The sequence below is a fragment of the Scyliorhinus torazame genome, chromosome 18 (genome assembly GCF_047496885.1).
Source record: "Scyliorhinus torazame isolate Kashiwa2021f chromosome 18, sScyTor2.1, whole genome shotgun sequence".
NCBI lineage: Eukaryota > Metazoa > Chordata > Chondrichthyes > Carcharhiniformes > Scyliorhinidae > Scyliorhinus > Scyliorhinus torazame.
The window spans coordinates 123,294,060-123,313,886 of NC_092724.1; the positions used below are offsets into that span (position 1 = coordinate 123,294,060).

General features: G+C 44.4%; 1 protein-coding gene across 1 annotated transcript in view; it reads right to left on the reverse strand.

Moving 5' to 3' along the window:
* LOC140395483 (urotensin-2 receptor-like) overlaps positions 1-19,081 on the reverse strand; it is a 33,686-nt gene extending 14,605 nt beyond the window's left edge. Inside the window, exon 1 of the mRNA XM_072483279.1 lies at positions 17,604-19,081. Coding sequence (XP_072339380.1) covers positions 17,604-18,713 — 1,110 coding nt within the window. The 5' untranslated portion in view covers positions 18,714-19,081. The remainder of the gene's footprint in view (positions 1-17,603) is intronic.
* Between the last annotated feature and the right edge of the window lie 746 nt (positions 19,082-19,827).

Consider the following 19,827-nt stretch of genomic DNA (forward strand, 5'->3'; position numbering starts at 1 on the left):
TCACAAAGAATTCATCAAAATAATCCTGTGTCTCTTTGGTGGCGATATCATCTTAAGGAGCCCACTCTGGATCATTTTTGGTGTTTTTGCAGAATCACCTTTCCAGAACAAATCGTCTTCCGCTGAATTGGATAATCTGCATTTTGGACAATCTGGTGCATGAATAGCATCCCATGATTTGATGACAAAACCACACAGAATATCAAGTGGGGAGCAGGCCTACATCCACTCCTTGTGAAGGTTTATGTCCATCAACCATCAGTCCATTCCATTTGGCATCAACATCATCCTTGTTGAGGCACACAACCAAAGGTTGAACTTCAAATATCAGATCCCCTGGCAGAATGGCACTTTGAGTGTTATTTATTCATCGGTGCATCTTGACCTCATCGGCTATACGGGATCTGAAAATGTCCCACTAGAATACGCTACATTTTTTACGTAAGTCACAAGGACACTTTTTCCATGCAATATTGATCCACAATTTAATTCCCTTCTCTTCCATCCAACTACTGTCATGGACATATGCAAACCTTCTGCAGGGAACTTGATTTTCAACCTGATTTTACTTTTGAAAAATTACAATCGGATGTAATTTAGTTCTGTCAGACACGCAGGCTAGCATCACAAAGAATCTTGGTTTTTTTTTAATGTCCTGCGGTTTTCGCTTGTACGGTTTTTGAAGCTTTCCACTCCAGTTTGGTTGCTTGGCATGTTGAAATTCACGGGTGTTTCATCCGATGTGACATGATGGGCACTTTTTTGCCACCGCCTTGATGATGAATTGTTGGAAACAGGTAGGTTCAACAGGACATTGAGGTCTTTTGGTTGTCTCTGAGCGATCTTGGTCTCCTGACGCAACACTAGACATTTTTGTTCCAAAAAGCAGCTACACCAACTAACTGTTGCTCCAAAAGCTTTGCTCGACTCAAAAGAGCTTGATTTGGACTTTTGAAGTGCGTAATACGCAATGCATTTCTGATGATGATGTAACTATTCTGATGATTTTCAAGGAACCATTCCGAAGCACACTTCTCAAGATCAGGCCAGTGTTTCTGTTTCCTTGGCGCATTTGGTCTTGGGCTTGTTCTTTGGGATGGATTCCTTCTTCTTCCATTCTCGCACCAGATTTACACTGAACCCATAAAATTCCCTCACCGCAGAACAGTTATTTGAGAGCTACAAATGGGAAGGAGGGGGGGGGGGGGGGGGCTCAACTGAAATGCCGAGTATAAGCCAAAACATAATTTTTGGCACCAAACATAGAATTTCATACAATTTACAGTGCAGAAGGAGGCCATTCAGCCCATCAAGTCTACACTGGCTCCTGGAAAGAGCACCCTACCCAAGCCCAAACCTCCACCCTATCCCCATAACCCAAGAACCCAACCCAACACTAAGGGCAATTTTGGACACTAAGGGCAATTTAGCATAGCCAAGCCACCTAACCTGCACATCTTTGGACTGTGGGAGGAAACCGGAGCACCCGGAGGAAACCCACGCACATACGGGGAGAAATCCGCACAGACAGTGACCCAAGCCAGGAGTCGAACCTGAGACCCTGGAGCTGTGAAGCAATTGTGCTAACCACCATGCTACCGTGCTGCCATGTTGATTTATATACCATAATCTACAGCAAAAGGATTATACTTGACTTTTCTTTCGCTTGTTTGTAGTAAGGTGTTTCTCATGAAGAATGCAGTAACATCTCCAGCTGACCATTCTGAAGACATCCTTTTCAAATGTTGCCTGTTCATAGAGTCTAAGAGTTTTACAGCACAAAAAGAGACCCTTCTATCTTTAAAACTTTATTTGCTGCTGCAAGTTTAAGCTCAAATTTATTCAAACTTTGAGGAGCAGACACTTTTTTTTAGGTAAACTGATTAACTGACCACCACTTGGTATGCAAGTAACATTCTTAATATTCACTATTGCAAATGAATGAGATAATAGAAGAAGGATTATGTAAAAAAATAGAAGTTTTTTCCCCCCTACAAGTGGAGGCACTTGCCTGTGTAATCTTCTTCACTACTCTCTCTGGGACTTTCACCTTGAATGCATTTGAGAGAAGACCTAAAGGACTCCTATCTTACATGAATTGGAATTCTGTTTGGTATAACAGGAGTTCATAAAGGGAACACCTCCAATCTGACTGTCATTTCTCAGCTCTTTATACCAATCATCTATCTACTTTGATCATGGATCAGTTTGAGCATTTAAAAATACGCCTTTAAGATTCGGCCAGGAATTTCTTGGAACTTTTCAGCGTAATTATAGAACAACTGATCTTCTAATTCTACCCTATAAGGATATTTTTGAAATGTCTGTTTGGTATAAAATGCGCAAAGAGAGAAAAAGGTTTTCATAGCTGAGGACGGGAAAGCATTCAGAACCTGGGAAAAATGAATCAGAGTGGATTCAGAATATCTCCTTCTGTTTTCTTTGCATGTTGTATTCACAATGTGAAAATGATCACTGGTACAATGGTTCAATTTGTATCAGAAATCTTTTTTTAAAAAATCAGTTCATCTAAGAAATCTGGCAATGACATTTTCATAAGATTTCCCCAGACAGGCACCAACAGCTAAGATTCTGGTCTCCTCCAGTGTAATACTGCTAAATAAGGACTACTTGAATGCTGGACAATGGAAGCAACTTGCAATAGAGGTAAGTGATCCCACAACTCATGAACAGATCAAAGCTCACAACCCTGCCAGATCCAGTTGTGAAAGGTGGTGGACAGTCAAACAATTAACAAGAGGAGGCGGCTTTACAAATGTCCCTGACCTCAATGTCCAACACATCAGTGCAAAACACAGGATTGAATCCAGCCAAAAGTGCCAGGTTGCTGACTTGGCCTCCTCCTGAGATTCCCAGCATCACAGGTGCCATTCTTTAACCAATTCAATTCACTCCATGTGCTATCAAGAAACAACTGATGGTATTAGATACTGCAAAGGATATGGGCCCTGACAACATCCCAGAAATAGTACTGAAGACTTGTGCTCCAGAATTAGCCACACCCTTAGCCAAGCTGTTTCAATATTTCAGTACAGCATCTATCCGGCAATGTGGAAAATTGCCCAGGTATGCCCTGCCCACACGAACAAGTCGAAGTTGGCAAGTTATTGCCGCATCTGTCTACTCTCAATCATTAGTAAAACGATGGACGGTGTCATTGAATGTGCTTTCAAGGAGTACTTACACAGCAATAACCTGCTTACTGATGCTTAGCTTGGGTTTTTCCTGGATCTCATTATTCTCCAGGTTGGAGTCATACCTAGCACAAAGAAAGATGGTTGTGGTTGCTAGAGACCAATATCTTCAGATCCAAGACATTGCTACAGGCGTACCTCAGATCCAATTGTCCTCCGGTGCTTCACGATGATTTTGCTTCAATCATAAGGTCAGAAGTGGAGATGTTGATTGATGATTGTGCACCATTCACAGCTTCTCAGATACTGAAGCAGTCCTTGTCCAAATGCAGCAAGATCTGGGCAACATTCAGGCTTCGACTGATAAATGGAAAGCAATGTTCACCCCACACAAATGCCAGGTAATGACTATTTACAACCAGGTAGAATCTAACCATCACTCCTTAGCATTCAGTAGCAATATCATTGTTAAAATCCCCCATTATCAACATCCTGGGGATTACCAAAAATTGAACTATATAACTATATAAATCATGTGGCTACAAGAGCAGTTCAGAGATGGGGAATTCTGAGATCAGTAATTCAAACCTGCACCTCCCAAAGGCACAACTCAGGAGTATGATGGAATACTCTCCACTTGGTTGTATGAGTGCGGCTCCAACAACACTCAAGAAGCTTGACACCATCTAGGACAAAACAGCCTGTTCGATCAACTTTGTAATCACCACCTTAAATATTTACTCCTTCCACTACAGACACACAGTGGCAGCAGTGTCTACTGCATACATGATGTGTTGCAACAACTCACCAAGGCTCTTTCTACAGAGCCTTCCAAATCTGCAACCTCTACCACCTAGAAGGAGAAAGGCAGCAGACGCATGGGAAACCCTTCCCCACATTCACACAAACATGTGCAAACCACAGAACATCATGGCTTGGAACTAAACTGCCCCTCCTTCCCTGTCATGAGATCAAAATCTTGGAACTCCCTTCCCAGTAGCACCATGGATGGACTTGTACCAAATGGACTGCAGCAGTTCAAGAAGGTAGCTCACCACCACTCAAGGTCAATTAAGAATGGGCACCAGTTTCTGGACTAGGCAGCGACACCCACATTCCAAGAAAGAATAAAAAGCCGAGTTTAAGCTTAATTTGTACCCTATTGAAGCTGCTAAAAATAGATGGATTCATGCTGGCTCTGCAATAATAGTGTCAGCCTTGGCTCAACACTCCCACCTCTCAAGCTATGCTTTTAGGTTTCACTTTGATGCCTTCAGCACATAATGGCTGATGCTTCAGTCAGCACTGAGAGAATACTGGAGGTGTTGTCTTTCAGCTGGGATACGCAAAGCAAGGCTGTGCCTTCACGCTTAGGTAGATGTAGAAGATTGTGGGACAATATTCAAAGGAGGACACCATGTTTATTTGGTGTCCTTAAGAGCACCTAACCATTAGAAAACAACAGATAATATGACCATTTATCTCATCACTATTTGTGGGACTTCAAAAACTGGCTTCGGTGTTTGTTACATCCTAACGGAACCTACATTCCAAGTATATTTCATTGTCCATGCAGAACATTGGACTGCCATGAGGACATGAAAGATGCTATCAAAAATCTCTCTTTGATTAAAAGAAAATCTGAGGACAAATAAACATTCATTTCATTGTGCCAATATTAATTTCCAGGCATTCCCTTTACTCCGTTTAACTCACTCATGTCAAGGGTACAATCAAGGCAAGTCAACACAATGTATTACTGTCCAGAAAAATCAATTAATTTTATCATACAAAATTCTCAGAGGACTTCAAATAAACAATCAAGAACTTTTATTTTCAAAAATTATAAATTGGAAGCAACTATTCCCGAGATGATCCAAATTGATCTATCTAAATCGTCCTGAAAGTAGAAATTTCATGGAAATTATTATTCTGGTTAGATGCTGTGGAGATGTCAGTATCGCTCAGAATGCTGTGAATGGCACAATGTGATAGTTTGGAATAACATTTTTTAGATAATTGCAATGATTGTATTATTTTTCCTTGATATGTTCAGGCTTGATCTGCATCATAACCTTTCTAATTGGTTATAAATATTAGTCAGGCACGGGGAGAAAGTGCAAACTCCACACAGACAGTCACCCAAGGCTGGAATTGAACTAACGACCCTGGCGCTCTGAGGCAACAGTGCTAACCACTGTGCTACCATGCCGCCCTATGTGTCATCCAGTATCTCTCTAAAATAAAAGCTGGGCAGGGAAGATCATTGTGTTGACAAAATGGCAATTGTTCACATGATAACCTGAAAATTGAATGTTAATTGGTTACTCAGGTATTGTTAAGGAGTGGTAATAAGGAGGGTTCAGGGCAGAGGGTTAGATTTTCAGAGCATATTTACATAATAATTTGCACCCACTCCAACCTATTTCCAGTGTCTATAAGCACAATGCTTTTGTGCACTGAACTAATGAGAGATGAGCGATAGCCAATTGACCTTTCAGTTACTACTGGTTCAGGAAAAAGTTCTGATACTCACACACCATGATCTTCAGCTTTATGGCATTCATCACTGAAGTGATCCCGGTTGTAGTCTGAACATCAAGCTGTTTCAGTACAGCAAAAACGCAGGCATCTGCTTGGCAATATGTAAAATCCCCATGTCCAAAAAGGACAAATCCAACATGACTAATTGCTATGATGCTTGGAGGCGTCAGCAGTGCTTTCAGTGACACCTATTCACTGATAGCCTATACACAAATGCTCAGTTTGGGGTTTACCAGGACCACTCAGCTCCAGACATTACAGATTTTTCTAAAAATTGGTCGATCTGAATTCCATAGGTGAGGTGAGAGTGACTGCCCTTGACATCAAGGAACCATTCGACCAAGGGTAATCATTATCATAGAATTTACAGTGCAGAGGGAGGCCATTCGGCCCATCGAGTCTGCACCGGCTCTTGGAAAGAGCACGCTACCCAAGGTCAACACCTCCACCCTATCCCCATAACCCAGTAACCCCATCCAACACTAAGGGCAATTTTGGACACTAAGGGCAATTTATCATGGCCAATCCACCTAACCTGCACATCTTTGGACTTTGGGAGGAAACCGGAGCACCCGGAGGAAACCCACGCACACACGGGGAGGATGTGCAGACTCCGCACAGACAGTGACCCAAGCCGGAATCGAACCTGGGACCCTGGAACTGTGAAGCAATTGTGATATCCACAATGCTACCGTACTGCCCTTAAGAACAAATTAATCTACACTATATCATTCTACCGTAATCCATGTACCTATCCAATAGCTGCTTGAAGGTCCCTAATGTTTCCGACTCAACTACTTCCACAGGCAGTGCATTCCATGCCCCCACTAACTTACACAGTGTCATGACATGCAAACATGCAGCCAATAAACACATAGAATAGGGTACGACCAATGAGCAATCAGTACACTCAGGGGTGGTATCTCACTATAAAAGGGATGAGGCACTCACACACCCCCCCCCCCCTCTTTCCACAGACCAACATCTACAGAGTGAGACAGGGTGTATCCTCAGCATCACACCCCAGCACGTGGCTTAGAGCAAGACTGGTTCAGTTAGACTGAGTTACTACATTTCGATTAGCAGAAAATCAAATTCATTGAGAACTGTGCTAATAGTTCAATAAAACACACTGAACTCACTTCAAAGTCTGGAGCACCTTTTACTCAAAACTGCATCAAGTGGCAGCTTGTGTTATTCCAAATTACATAACACAACATGATACCAGGAGTCTGTTCAATCTAGTTAGTTCAACTCAGCAAGGTCCGTGACGACCAACGAATGTATACCGACACAATGGAAAAGATTCCGGCTCCACACCAGCTCAGGGCCTCCGGCAATCTCAATACCAACTGGTGGACATTCAAGCAGAAATTTCAGCTTTACGTCGAAGCATCAGACCTCAATGGTGCGTCTGAAGCACGGAAGATAGCTCTTTTCCTCACCACAGCGGGTGATCACGTCTTGGAAATATTCAACTCCATTCACTTCACCGAAGACCAGGACAAGACAAAGTTTCAGACCATCCTGGACAAGTTTGACAGCCACTGTAAGGTGGACACCAATGAAATCTTCGAGCACTACATATTCAAGCAGCGATTGCAAGGTTAAGACGAATCCTTCAACTCATATTTAACTAACCTTAGACTGCTAGCGCAATCCTGCAACTTCGATGATATCACTGACTCCATGATCAGAGACTAAATCGTTTTTGGAGTTCACTCTGATCCTCTGAGAGAGCAGTAACTGAAGATCAAGCACATGACCCTGCCAGTCGCGATTGAAACATGCACAGTGCATGAGCACGCTGAAAATCGCTATTCCCAGTACAAAATGGCAGAAAATGATAAACTAGTTTCCCACGAGGCGGAGAGTGTGCAGGCCATCTCTCGGATGCAGTGCCTCAACATTGACGAAAGCGGCCATTTCGCGCGCTCTTCCTGGGGCTCGACGCATGCTCGATGCGAATGGGATAACGAACCGGCTGAACCCTGCACTGCGCAGGTGCAAATGTCAGAGAACCGCACTGCACATGTACAACGATGCACGGAGCGTCAGGACGCCAACGTCATGACGTGTTCGAACTGTGTCACCGTCCATTTAAAGAAAATCTGCCCTGCAAGAGGCAGACGCTGTTTAAATTGCGGGAAGCCAGGCCACTATGCAGTCCTGTGCAGATCTGCACCACCAGTCAGGAGCCAGTGTTCCCAATTCCGACAACGTCGTATTCGGAGTGTGCAACAACACCGACAGGATTCTGATCCTGGCAGTGCAATGGATCCAGATGATGAATGCCTGGACAACGCCTACCGTGTGGGCATTATTACAACGTGTGAAGATGCCACACCAGTCCCATCGCATGTCCAGTCAATCCTAGCTGTGGATTCCGAGGACGAATGGCGAGCAGTGATGAAGGTCAACCACTGCCCCACCCAGTTCAAGCTGGACACAGGTGCCTCTGCCAACCTCCTCTCACAGGTAGACTTCAGACGCAGTAAGAAGCCCCCCCACAGTCCTTCCAGCTGCCTGCAAGCTCCTGGATTACAACGGGAATGCCATCGCGGCACTGGGATCCTGCCGTCTGCACGTATCCAACCGACACACACAAGCACGGTTAAGCTTTGAAATTGTTAAGCCGGACAGGGCAGCCCTACTAGGTGCGCACGCCTGCAAGCAGCTGAACCTCATTCAAAGGGTTTACACCACAACATCCTCCCATGTGGATCTTCAGGCCGGCATCGACGACATTCTCGCCCAGTATCCACATGTGTTCAACGGGATGGGAACGCTGCTGTATCGATACAAGATTCTGCTATGACCTGATGCAAAGCCAGTGGTCCACGCACCACGACGTGTTCCCTGCTCCACTGAGAGTGCGCCTGAAGGCACAGCTCAAGGATCTTCAGCAAAAAGGCATCATATCCACGGTCACCGAACCGACTGACCGGGTCAGCTCGATGGTGTGCGTAAAGAAGCCTTCGAGGGACCTGCGCATCTGCATTGATCCCAAGGATCTCAATAAAAATATCATGCGGGAACACTACCCCATCCCGAAGCAGGAGGAAGTCACGAGTGAGATGGCACACGCGCGCTTCTTCACCAAATTGGATGCATCACAGTGATTTTGGCAAATCCAGCTGGAAGAGTCCAGCAGAAGGCTCTGCACCTTCAACACGCCTTTTGGCAGATACTGCTACAATCGCATGCAATTTGGCATCATCTCGGCATCGGAGATATTCCATAGCATCATGGAGCAGATGATGGAAGGCATTGAAGGGATTCATGTGTACGTGGACAACATTATCATTTGGTCCACGACCCCTGAAGAACATGTGTCCCGTCTCCAGAAGGCATTCCACCGTGTACATGCCAACGGCCTAAAGTTAAACAGGTCCAAATGTTGTTTTGGCACATCGACGCTCAAGTTCCTAGGCGACCAGATCTCACAGCATGGTGTGTGCCCGGACACAGACAAAATCAAGGCCATCGAGGCGATGAAGGTCCCTGAGGACAAAAAGTCGGTGCTGCGTGTGGTGTTGGGTGTTCTGAGGTACAGATGAACCAACACGGTTGCATTTGGTACAATGCTGTTTTATTCCAACTTGCTATTTACAGATCTGTCTTGATACTCTGCACGTAGTGACTCCCTGAGTGTGTTGTTAATCAGGTCCTGTCCTTGTCCTGGTCTCTAGATGGACTGACCACCAGGTGTCGTGTTTCTTGTCTTATACGGTCTCTGTCCTTGTCTGTGATTGGCTGTCGTGTTATGTGAGCTAATTTGTCTGTTGGTCTGTCTATCATGATGTGTGTGTTTGAATATCATGACACTGCGCTTCTTGGGTATGGTCAATTTTCAGGGCAAGTTCATTCCAAACGTGGCCACATACACCACGGCCCTATGCAATCTGGTGAAAAAGTCAACTGCCTTTGAGTGGAAGGCGGCACACCAGACAGAATGGCTGGAGCTGAAAGCCAAGCTCACCACTGCACCAGTCCTGGCATTCTTCGACCCGGACAGGGAGACAAAGATATCCACAGATGCGAGTCAGGATGGCATCGATGTGGTGTTGCTTCAACGAGATGACACATCATCCTGGGCACCAGTAGCCTACGCATCAAGGGCGATGACGCCCACTGAAACCAGATATGCTAAGATTGAGAAGGAGTGCTTGGGTCTTCTCACCGGCATCCTCAAATTTCATGATCATGTCTACGGCCTGCCAACATTCATTGTCGAGACGGATCATAGGCCTCTGATCCACATTATCCACAAGGACCTGAACGACATGACGCCTCGGTTGCAGAGAATCCTGCTTAAACTTAGGAGGTATGACTTCAACTTGGTGTACGCACATGGCAAGGAGCTCATCATTTCTGATGCATTGTCCCGCTCCGTCACCTCACCCAGTGAGCCGCTGGAGATCATCCAGCACATCAAATCGCAGGTGCAGCTGTGTGCTAGCACTCTCCCAGCGACAGATGAGAAGGTAGTTCTCATCCGTGATAAGACAGCCAAAGACCCCCTCTTGCAGCACGTCATCCACAACCTCACCAATGGCTGGCAGAAAGGGCAGTGCCCACAATCTTACAATGTGAAGGATGACCTGATGGTGATTGATGGTATCCTCCTCAAGCTGAACAGGGTTGTCATTCCGCTCAGTCTCCAGAGCATGGTGCTGCGCCAGATTCATGAGGGACACCTGGCCGTCGAGAAGTGCAGACGCAGAGCCCGGCAACCTGTCTACTGGCCCAGCATCAGCCAGGACATCACGAACATGGTCCTGAACTGTGCCACTTGTCAGCAGTTCCAGCCAGCGCAGGGCAAGGAGATGCTCCAACAGCATGACATAGCGACCTCTCCGTGGTCCAAGGTTGGCATCGACCTCTTTCAAGCGAATGGTGGCGACTACGTATTGATCGTCGACTATTTCTCGAATTACCCTGAGGTGCTGAAGCACCCGGACCTCACCTCTCGGACATCATCAAAGCCTGTAAGCAGATGTTCTCAAGGCATGGCATCCCAATCACCATCATGAGCAACAATGGCCCGTGCTTTACCAGTCGAGAATGGTCCACGTTTGCCAGGTCATACAATTGCCAGCATGTCACCTCCAGTCCGCACTATCCGCAGTCCAATGGGAAAGTCAAGAAAGGGGTGCACATTGTGAAACAGCTTATCTGCAAGGCTCTGCTTCCGACATATACCTTGCACTGCTCGTGTACAAGGCGACTCCATTGTCCACAGGCATGTCACCAGCTCAACTGCTGATGAACAGGGACCTGCGGACGACGCTTCCAGCCAGACATCTGCCCAACCTGGATCACCTCCCGGTGCTGCAGAAGATGCAGCAGCTCAGTGACCGTCAAAAGCAGGGCTATGATGCTCATGCCACCGATCTGGCCGTGCTATCCCCGGCAGACACTGTCAGGATCCAGATACCGGATGGTGGGTGGTCTGCCCCGGCTGTTGTTGTTCAACAGGCCGCGCCCAGCTCTTATGTTGTACGTATGGCTGATAGCTCCATTGTGCGAAGGAATCAACGGGCACTGCGCAAAGTTGCCTGCCCGCAACCACTTTCTCCTCCATTTCCATACGTTGAATTGCTACCTCCTGATACCTCGCACCACGAGGCCACCAGTCAGGCTTCCATCCCGCCGGTCAAGGTGCCGGCGTCCCCTCCCCCACTACTCCGGCGGTCGACCAGGATCAGATGCAAGCCTCAGAGACTGGACTTGTGAACGTTTGTTTTGTTTGCTCTGTTCTGTTGTCCTCCGACAGTCACGTTAGACAGACTCATTCACATGTAAATACATTCACATACGCCAACAAAACATTAAAAAAAGGGGAGATGTCATGATATGCAAACATGCATCTAATGAACACATAGAATAGGATACGACCAATGAGCAGTCAGGACACTCAGGGGTGGTAGCTCACTATAAAAGAGATGAGGCACTCACACCCCGCCTCTTTCCACAGACCAACATCTACAGAATGAGACAGGGTGTATCCTCAGCATCACACCCCAGCACGTGGCTTCGAGCAAGGCTGGTTCAGTTAGACTGAGTTACTACATTTAGCTTAACAGAGAGTCAAACTCATTGAGAACTGTGCTAATAGTTCAATAAAACACATTGAACTCACTTCAAAGTCTGGAGCAGTTTTACTCGAAACTGCATCAAGTGGCAGCTTGTGTTATTCCAAATTACATAACACAACACATAGTTCCAATCCAATTCCTCGGGGAATAATTGTTGTTAAGCTGATGAAATCACGGACAGGATGGCCATTTTAGAATTTGAAAATACGGCTATGTGTTTCCCTTCTATCTTCAGAACATATACCGTTCTGCCATTATCACATTAAAAAATGATCGAAGAAATTTGCATTTATTTTATTGTGTTGCTACCTATCGTGCTGGTTGCAAGAAGTCCTCACCTATGTGGCAGCTTCTCCGATTCTACAAACGGCAAAGACAATAAAATCTGTTGCCTTGCCCTGCTGTACCCAAGAGCTTTCACAAAGACTGTCATCTTTCGAGGCTGCCTCATTCTGTTTCCTGGGACCTAAGATGCTCATTGTGCTTTTAAAAAGTAATTACATCACAACTGACACCACTTCAGGTGCAAGTTACTTTATCCAGAAACACCACATGCTGGTGAACAGTATAATCTCCTGGCACCACATCAAGGAAATTCAGGGACAATTGTCATCTTGAAGTGTGAGCGCTTATCTGAGGTTGATATTGAGCAACTTAGACCATTCCTCATTTAATGTACTATGTTTTTTTTATAGATGAAATAGGTGCCTAACCATTTGAGGGTAAATAAAAGTAGTTAAATTAGAACACACGGATAGTTATCTTAACCGGATGGCTGCATACATACAGGAACTGATTTCGGCAATTCAGCCCTTGAGCCTGTTCACCATTCAATCAGATCATGGCTGACCTGTAGCTTAATTCTAGCTACCCACCTTGGATCAGTAACTATTAATATTCTTGCCTCACTCAACCTATGAATCTCATGTTTTGAAATTTTCAACTGACCTAGCCTCAAAAACATTTTGGGGGGAGACCAGATTTCTACTACCCTTGTGTGAAAAAGTGCTTTCTGACATCACCTGGGTCTAGCTCTAATTTTAAGGATTTATGCCCCATTGCTCTCCGTTAAAGAAGTGGTTTCTGTCTGTGAACCTTTTTGGTCAATTAGATCACCCCTTAATCAAGTACATTCCAAAACGACAAGCTTAGTCCATGCAACTGTTTCCAAAATTTAGTCCTTTTAGCCCCGATGTCATTCTGGTGGAACTACACCCCTCCAAAGCCAACATGTCCTTTGTGAAAGTCAATGCGCAGAATTAAATGCAATAGTCTTGATGGGGTCTAAACAAAGCTTTGTACTGCTGTTACTGAATTTCCACTCTTCTCTGTTGCAAACATTTTAAAATGAAATCCAATATTGGATTCATTTTAAAAGATTTTTTGTACTTACCTACTAGCTTTCTTTACTTGGATACCTAAACTTTTCTATCCATCCAGTAGTTCCCAGTTTCTCACCAATAGGAAATGCTCCGATCTATTGTTTTTAGATCCAAAATGGATAACCTCACATTTTTCCAGACTGAACTCCATCTGTCACAATTTTGGTAATTTACTGAATCTATCAATGTCCCACTACAATGTTCTGCTCCAGCATGCCCGTATTAGCACTGAACATAACATTGTCAGCAAACTTAGATTTTATAGTTATCCATTCGTTCATTCCGGTCATTTATAATAAAATGAAAAGTTGATGCCCTGTACAGATTCCCTGGGGGAGCCCACTTGTCATATCCTGCCAACTTGAGTACATAATGAATAGCCCGGAGCTCTATCCCCTTCTTATAACCAATCCCCTATCCAAATCATTAGGCTGCCCTCAATCTCAAGTGCTTTTCCTTAACAATCTCATATGTGGAAAGGTGCCCAAGGCCCCCTGAAAGTCCACATAAATAACATCCATATACACTCTTTTATCCAACATGTTTATTCCCTCCTCAAATAATCAACTCAGTTCCTTTGATAGGAGTTATCATTTATAAATCTATCATGACACTCTGTGCTAGCTCATATTTGTCCAAATGCTCAATCATTCATGGAAGAAATTTAACATTGAAGTTCATAATCATTTTGCCTGAATAATTTGGGTTGACTCAGCTATTATACCTTATACCATGTATTTGAAAACAGTACTATTTAGTCCCCACCACTAAGGTCTCTCACTTCATGATAATAATAATACTCCACAAAAATAAAGAAGGAACAGTTACCACACATTTTATTCACATTTGCTTCAGTTGCTCAATCAAAGAAATTATTGATGTACAAGTGGTCAGCTGCTTGATCTTTTCCTTATTTACTTTCCAACTTTAGGGCAAAATAAAATCACATTTACAATATAATTAGAAATAAACCAGAGAAGTAACCTTCACAGATACATTTCCAGGATGTTGCGTTGCATCAAATGAATTTTTACATCTTTGGGCATGAATAATTTTGCCTCACTGTAAGCATTCTAAATATTAGTTGGGAATTCCACAGGTCAGCCTGTGGAATTCGCTACCACTGAAAGCAGTTAAAGCCAAAACACTGTATTTTTTCAAGAAGCAGTTAGCTATAGCTAACTGGGGGGTGAAGGGGAATCAAAGGATATGGGGGGGAAGGCAAGGTCAGGCTTTGAGTTGGATGATCAGCCATGATCATAATGAATGGCGGAGCAGGCTCAAAGGGGCCAAATGGCCTCCCCTGCTCCTATTTCCTATGTTTCTATGAATGCAAAAATTGGCTCCAAACTGGTTGAAATATCACTTGATCAACTCTTTACATAAGTACTTCTGTCTTTTAACTATTTAATGACGACATGATAGAATGGACTAAATGGATTTTGATGAGTCATTTTTCAATGAGCTCTATCACAAGTTATCACTTCAAAGATAGTTTTAGAGGCACTGGTTTATGTTAGCTGAGTATTAGAATTCTATTTTTATTCCATAGGATTTCAAAACTTTTACCAGACATCTGCGCTTTCCATGCCCATTCCACGATTCCATTTGTTCTCAATTACAGCCCCAGAGTTATCATGACTAAACAAGTAAAATACCATTTTTTAATTATTTGAGATTTTCAGGTTTCCAGCAGTTTTAGGGATCAGATTCTATGATCTCATCTATTTTTCCATGAAAACCAGAAGCCCGGTTGCTTTGTATTTAGGCTAACGCTTGTTAGTGTTTTATGAATGCATGCGGAGAAAAATAAATTACAGGTTGACTTAAGTATTAACACAACTTTTACAAGCACAGAATGATACAGAAGTCACGGAAGGAATACTGTTATTACAGAATGGCTAGTGTCCTTTTCCTTTTAAATTCAATATCTTATTAATCAGGATGGAGTCACTGATTAAAGCTTAACTTTAAGGAGAAGTTTATAATCTGCAGGGTAGTTGTGTTCAGAGGCTATGATAACTGGATAATCTGAAAGGCTTTTAGTTTTTTGACCTAAATGACAATTCAATGTTGAGTAATGGTTTTTGTTCAGTCAACTGGATATTTTTTTTCCGTTTATAGAAAACAGTCAGATGAGAATATATTTGTACAGTGTTTAATCACTTCTCCAGTATCTTGCTGTTAGTTGTCATTTTTGTTGCTTGATTTTAGTCTACAATTTAGAAAATCTGATTCTCAAAGTGGAAAACCAGACAATGCTCATCTTATTTTTAAATATACTTATTTCAGATTCCCCTGAAGTATTACTTCTTGTAGATGGTTCAAATGTTCAATTTAATGCAAGACGTAATTTTAATCTAAAACACTCTAAAATTCATGATGATTGTGAGTCAGCTTTACTGTACCACAACGGTCCCGAAGTATGCAGCATTCGAACGGAATTTCTCTTGTCTTGAACAATCATCAGAAGATAGAATTGCTCTTTTGTTAAATTTTGTACTGCTGGATAGAATAACGGTTTTGTAGAATATTTGTCATTATGTTGGTTGAGTTACTTAATATCTTTGAAAATTCACACTGTTTAATCCTGTGCGGGTTAATCCTCAGGCATTCTTAGAATTTGCTTCGCCAAGTCTAGGCTAATAAACAATTGTAAAAGCTAGCTGGGAAGTTCTGACTTGTGGATCTGCTATTTGTTTCTTTTTACTGCTCATCGGGTCTAATGGAAACGATAATAAAGTTCAGTACCTTGCTGATCACGAATAAATGAACAACCTGAATGGAATTAAGTTATAAGTGTGAGGATATGTCAAATATAAACCATTTAATATAACCTTTCAGAGGGAAAGCCACAAAGGTTGTTCGAAAATTACAATTTTTAATGTAGATAATTGCAATATTATCAGTGGAGGTTGGATCACTTTTTTGTCAACAAACTGTGAATATAACCATCATTTGGGAGGTATAGTTAATAAAATTATAACTGTCTCTTTGGATAAGCATTACTAAATGTGTAATTGCAGGTGTATTGATTTGTATATCTCATTTTGGTGATTACCGTTCTTTAATGATATGCTAAAGCTACACAAACAAACTACTGACACCAACAGATTTCACGAATCTTTCCTGGAAGCATAGTTATCATCAGTAAACAGCAAGATTGTCACACAGGGAAATAATGGGCAAGTTCATTTAAATCCAATGATATTTGCGTATTTGGGATCTGCTCCTGTTAAAGCACTTTCCTCACCTTTCCATTTTATTTTTCCATATTGTGCCATCTCAGTCCATGGTTTCTGAGAATATCTATGTTGCCCTATAGATTTCCTTTTTCCGAAATTGACTACAATCTTTCATTCCCCTTTATTCCCAGGAGCTGGTAAAACTCAGTTTTGGACAGAGAGCTATCTAGGTGGGATACACTGCCAATTGGTTAGGCTGATGGTTGAGTTTGATCAGTGGATCCTGATGTTTTAATTATTTTATTGTGTATTAATTTTATGAATGTGTGAGTACTGAATGGTTTGTATGGTTAAGCAGAATTAGTTGTTCATGTGATACACATCCTGAATAACTTTCATATTAGCTATTCAAAATATGCTTTCTTTAACAGTTCACAATATCTCACAATGAATTGAACTCAAATAGCTTAAAATATTGACGAGAAGAGGTTGCTTAAGCCAAATGTAAACAAAGTTTTTCTGCGAAACAGAATTTTAGACTAAATTTCAGAAGCAAATGGACATCTACTGATATGTTAATTTAAATCCTGCAATTCTTCCAGTAAAGGTGATTAATCTCAGCAGCTGCCCTAACTACACTAGAAATCGTGGGCAATAATATGGGTTCTTACCCAGCCAGGTTCGTGGCTGCACTCAGAGACTAACTTTAAATGAGCAGGCACCCTGCATTAAAATAACAGAGAGAGGAATTTAACACTAGCACCAGTGGACAGTTAAATAACCCATGGGTAATCGATACTCCTGTGTGTTATAATCATAGAATCATAGATTTTACAGTGCAGAAGGAGGCCATTCGGCCCATCGATTCTGCACCGGATCTTGGCAAGAGCACGCTACTTCAACCCATGCCTCCACCCTATCCCCGTAACCCAGTAACCCCACTTAACCTTTTTTGGACATTAAGGGCAATTTATCATGGCCAAACCACCTAGCCTGCACATCTTTGGACTGTAGGAGGAAACCGGAGCACCCGGAGGAAACCCACACAGAGATGGGGAGAACGTGCAGACTCCACACAGACTGTCACCCAAGCAGGGAATCGAACCGGGGACCCTGGAACGGTGAAGCAACTGTGCTAACCACTGTGCTACCGTGCTGCCCCCCTCCCCCCCCCCCCCAGCCTAATCCTGTAGGACAAAGCGCGACCAGCAGAAGGAATCCCTGTCATGCCCTTACCTAGATGCTGCTGTTGTTTGAGCCGGAGATCTGGCTGAGAGTCATGGACTCGGTGTACTGCTGGCTGCTGGAGGACAGCGAGCGGCGACAGGAGCGCTTGAAGCGGTGATTCCTCCCGTGGAAGGAGCTGCTGTTGCTGAAGCTCCGGTGCTGATTGCCCAGGTACTCCTTGTAGTTCTTGGTGAGCAGGGTGTAGAGGAAGGGGTTGATGCAGCTGTTGCTGTAGGTCAGGCAAGTCATCAGGTAGTTGATGTGACCCCGTGTCTTCTGGGACAGGGGGAGGGGGGGCTGATAGTGCTCGATCATCTGCCAGACCCAGAAGGGCAGGAAGCAAGCCCAGAAGACCAGGACAATGGTGAAGATCATGTAGAGGACCTTCTGGTTGGGCGAGCGCTTGGTTTGCTTATCGCTAAAAGTGGTCACCTGGGACAGCCAGTAGGTCCGGGCTAGCCTAATGTACAAGTAGCCAATGATCATCCCAGGGGCTAAAATACAGGTGGTGAAGAGGACGGTCATGTAAATTCGAAAGATGTGAGTGTCCCAGGTGGGAGCGCAGATGTACTTGCCCCGGATTTGGATTAGCTTGATGATGATGATCATGGGCAAGGCCAGCAGTAAGGAGGTCAACCAGATCACCACGGCGATGGCCTTCCTGTAACTTTTCGACCTCTTGACCGTGTCCAGGGGCTTGACCACGGCCAAGTAGCGCTCGGTGCTCATCACCGTCAGGGTGAAGATGCTGGCGTGCATGGTGAGGAGGTCAACGCTGAAGAGGATCCGGCAGCCGATGTCGCCGAAGTACCAGCCCTTCACGAAGTAGGTGCAGACGATGAAGGGGATGGTGGAGAGGTAGAGCAGGTCCGCCAGCGCTAGGCTGATGATATAGACGTACATGGAGGCGGCAGAGCGCATGGAGTGGCACATCACCATCAGGGTGTACACATTGCCCACCACGCCGATGATGAACATGAGGGACAGGATGGTTCCAATGGAGCAGGTCACCATTAACCCCTCCAACGAACCTCCCGCTGTGGACAGCCGCTCGGTGGCCGTCACGTTGGTGGAGATGGTGCTGAGGTTCCAGTCTGGGAGGTCAGCTTCAGTAGCCATCGCTGTGCGAGGGGTCAGAGGGAGAGAAGAGGCAACCGCAGAAGAACGTTCACCTCTCCAGCCTTTAAACAGGTCTTCAAAAGTGCCTCCTCTAGGTGATCTTGATACAGGAGCACCTGAGTAAACTCAAAGGTAGACAGACCACATCTCCTGCTGGAACTGACAAGCCATGTGATGGATAGACCTGGATAAGTCAGAGTTGAGTGACGGAGTCTTCCTCGGGGTTGGGGGGGGGGGGTTATTTTTCTCTTTTGCTCGACTTTGAAGAGCCGCAGATCAGTGAGTCATCCTGAGTGCTGGCCAAGGTCAGCCAGGGCACACACACAAGTGGAGTGGATCAGCTTCCCCGGGACTGTTGGAGGCAGAGCAGTTGTGGGCGATGAAAGGTTTCTGCTGGAATCCCCCCCCCCCCCCCGCATCCCCCACCCCAGATCTATTTAACCGGCCGATGACGCGGACCCTCGCTCCCCCTGCCTGAAACGCCAGCGCTCCCCAGCCATGGGCGACTTGCAATTGTTGCTGCCCCCGCCTCGCCACTGCTCTCTTCGCAGCCAGCAGCCAGGAAAGATGCTCACTGCTCAGTCCAAGCCGGCAGAGTGCGGTTCACAACGACAGCAGCTGAAGGAAAAGCCCAGAGAAAAGGGAAAGTGTCCACATCACACGCAGGCTGCTGTCAAATAAAAAAAAAACACCCTCTCACTTTCTACATCGCCTTATTTCTTTTCCTAAAAGAAAGGTTTGGCATCCCTTTGGATCGGAATATCATCTTATCACTGGATACCAGAGGCTGCTCAAGTAATCTTAAATAAACTCACTATTTCGCCACTTCTTTATTTAATGCTGTTTAAGTTTGTGCACTGCACTCAGCAAATTGCTCTTCCCCTGTCTCTAACTGACATGACATCGATTTTCTTCGCGCTCGTGTTTTCACCCCGACTGTATATTATTTTTTAAACTGCGATTAGTTAGGGACTGTGCAGAACAGAAGGAGATCGTTCGGCCCATCTGTCCCCGGATGGCTCTTCCAGAGGCACCAATTGGTCCCAATTCCCCTTGACCCTGCAATATTCTGCCTTTTCAATATCACCCCCACTGTATGTAACTGACAAAGGGG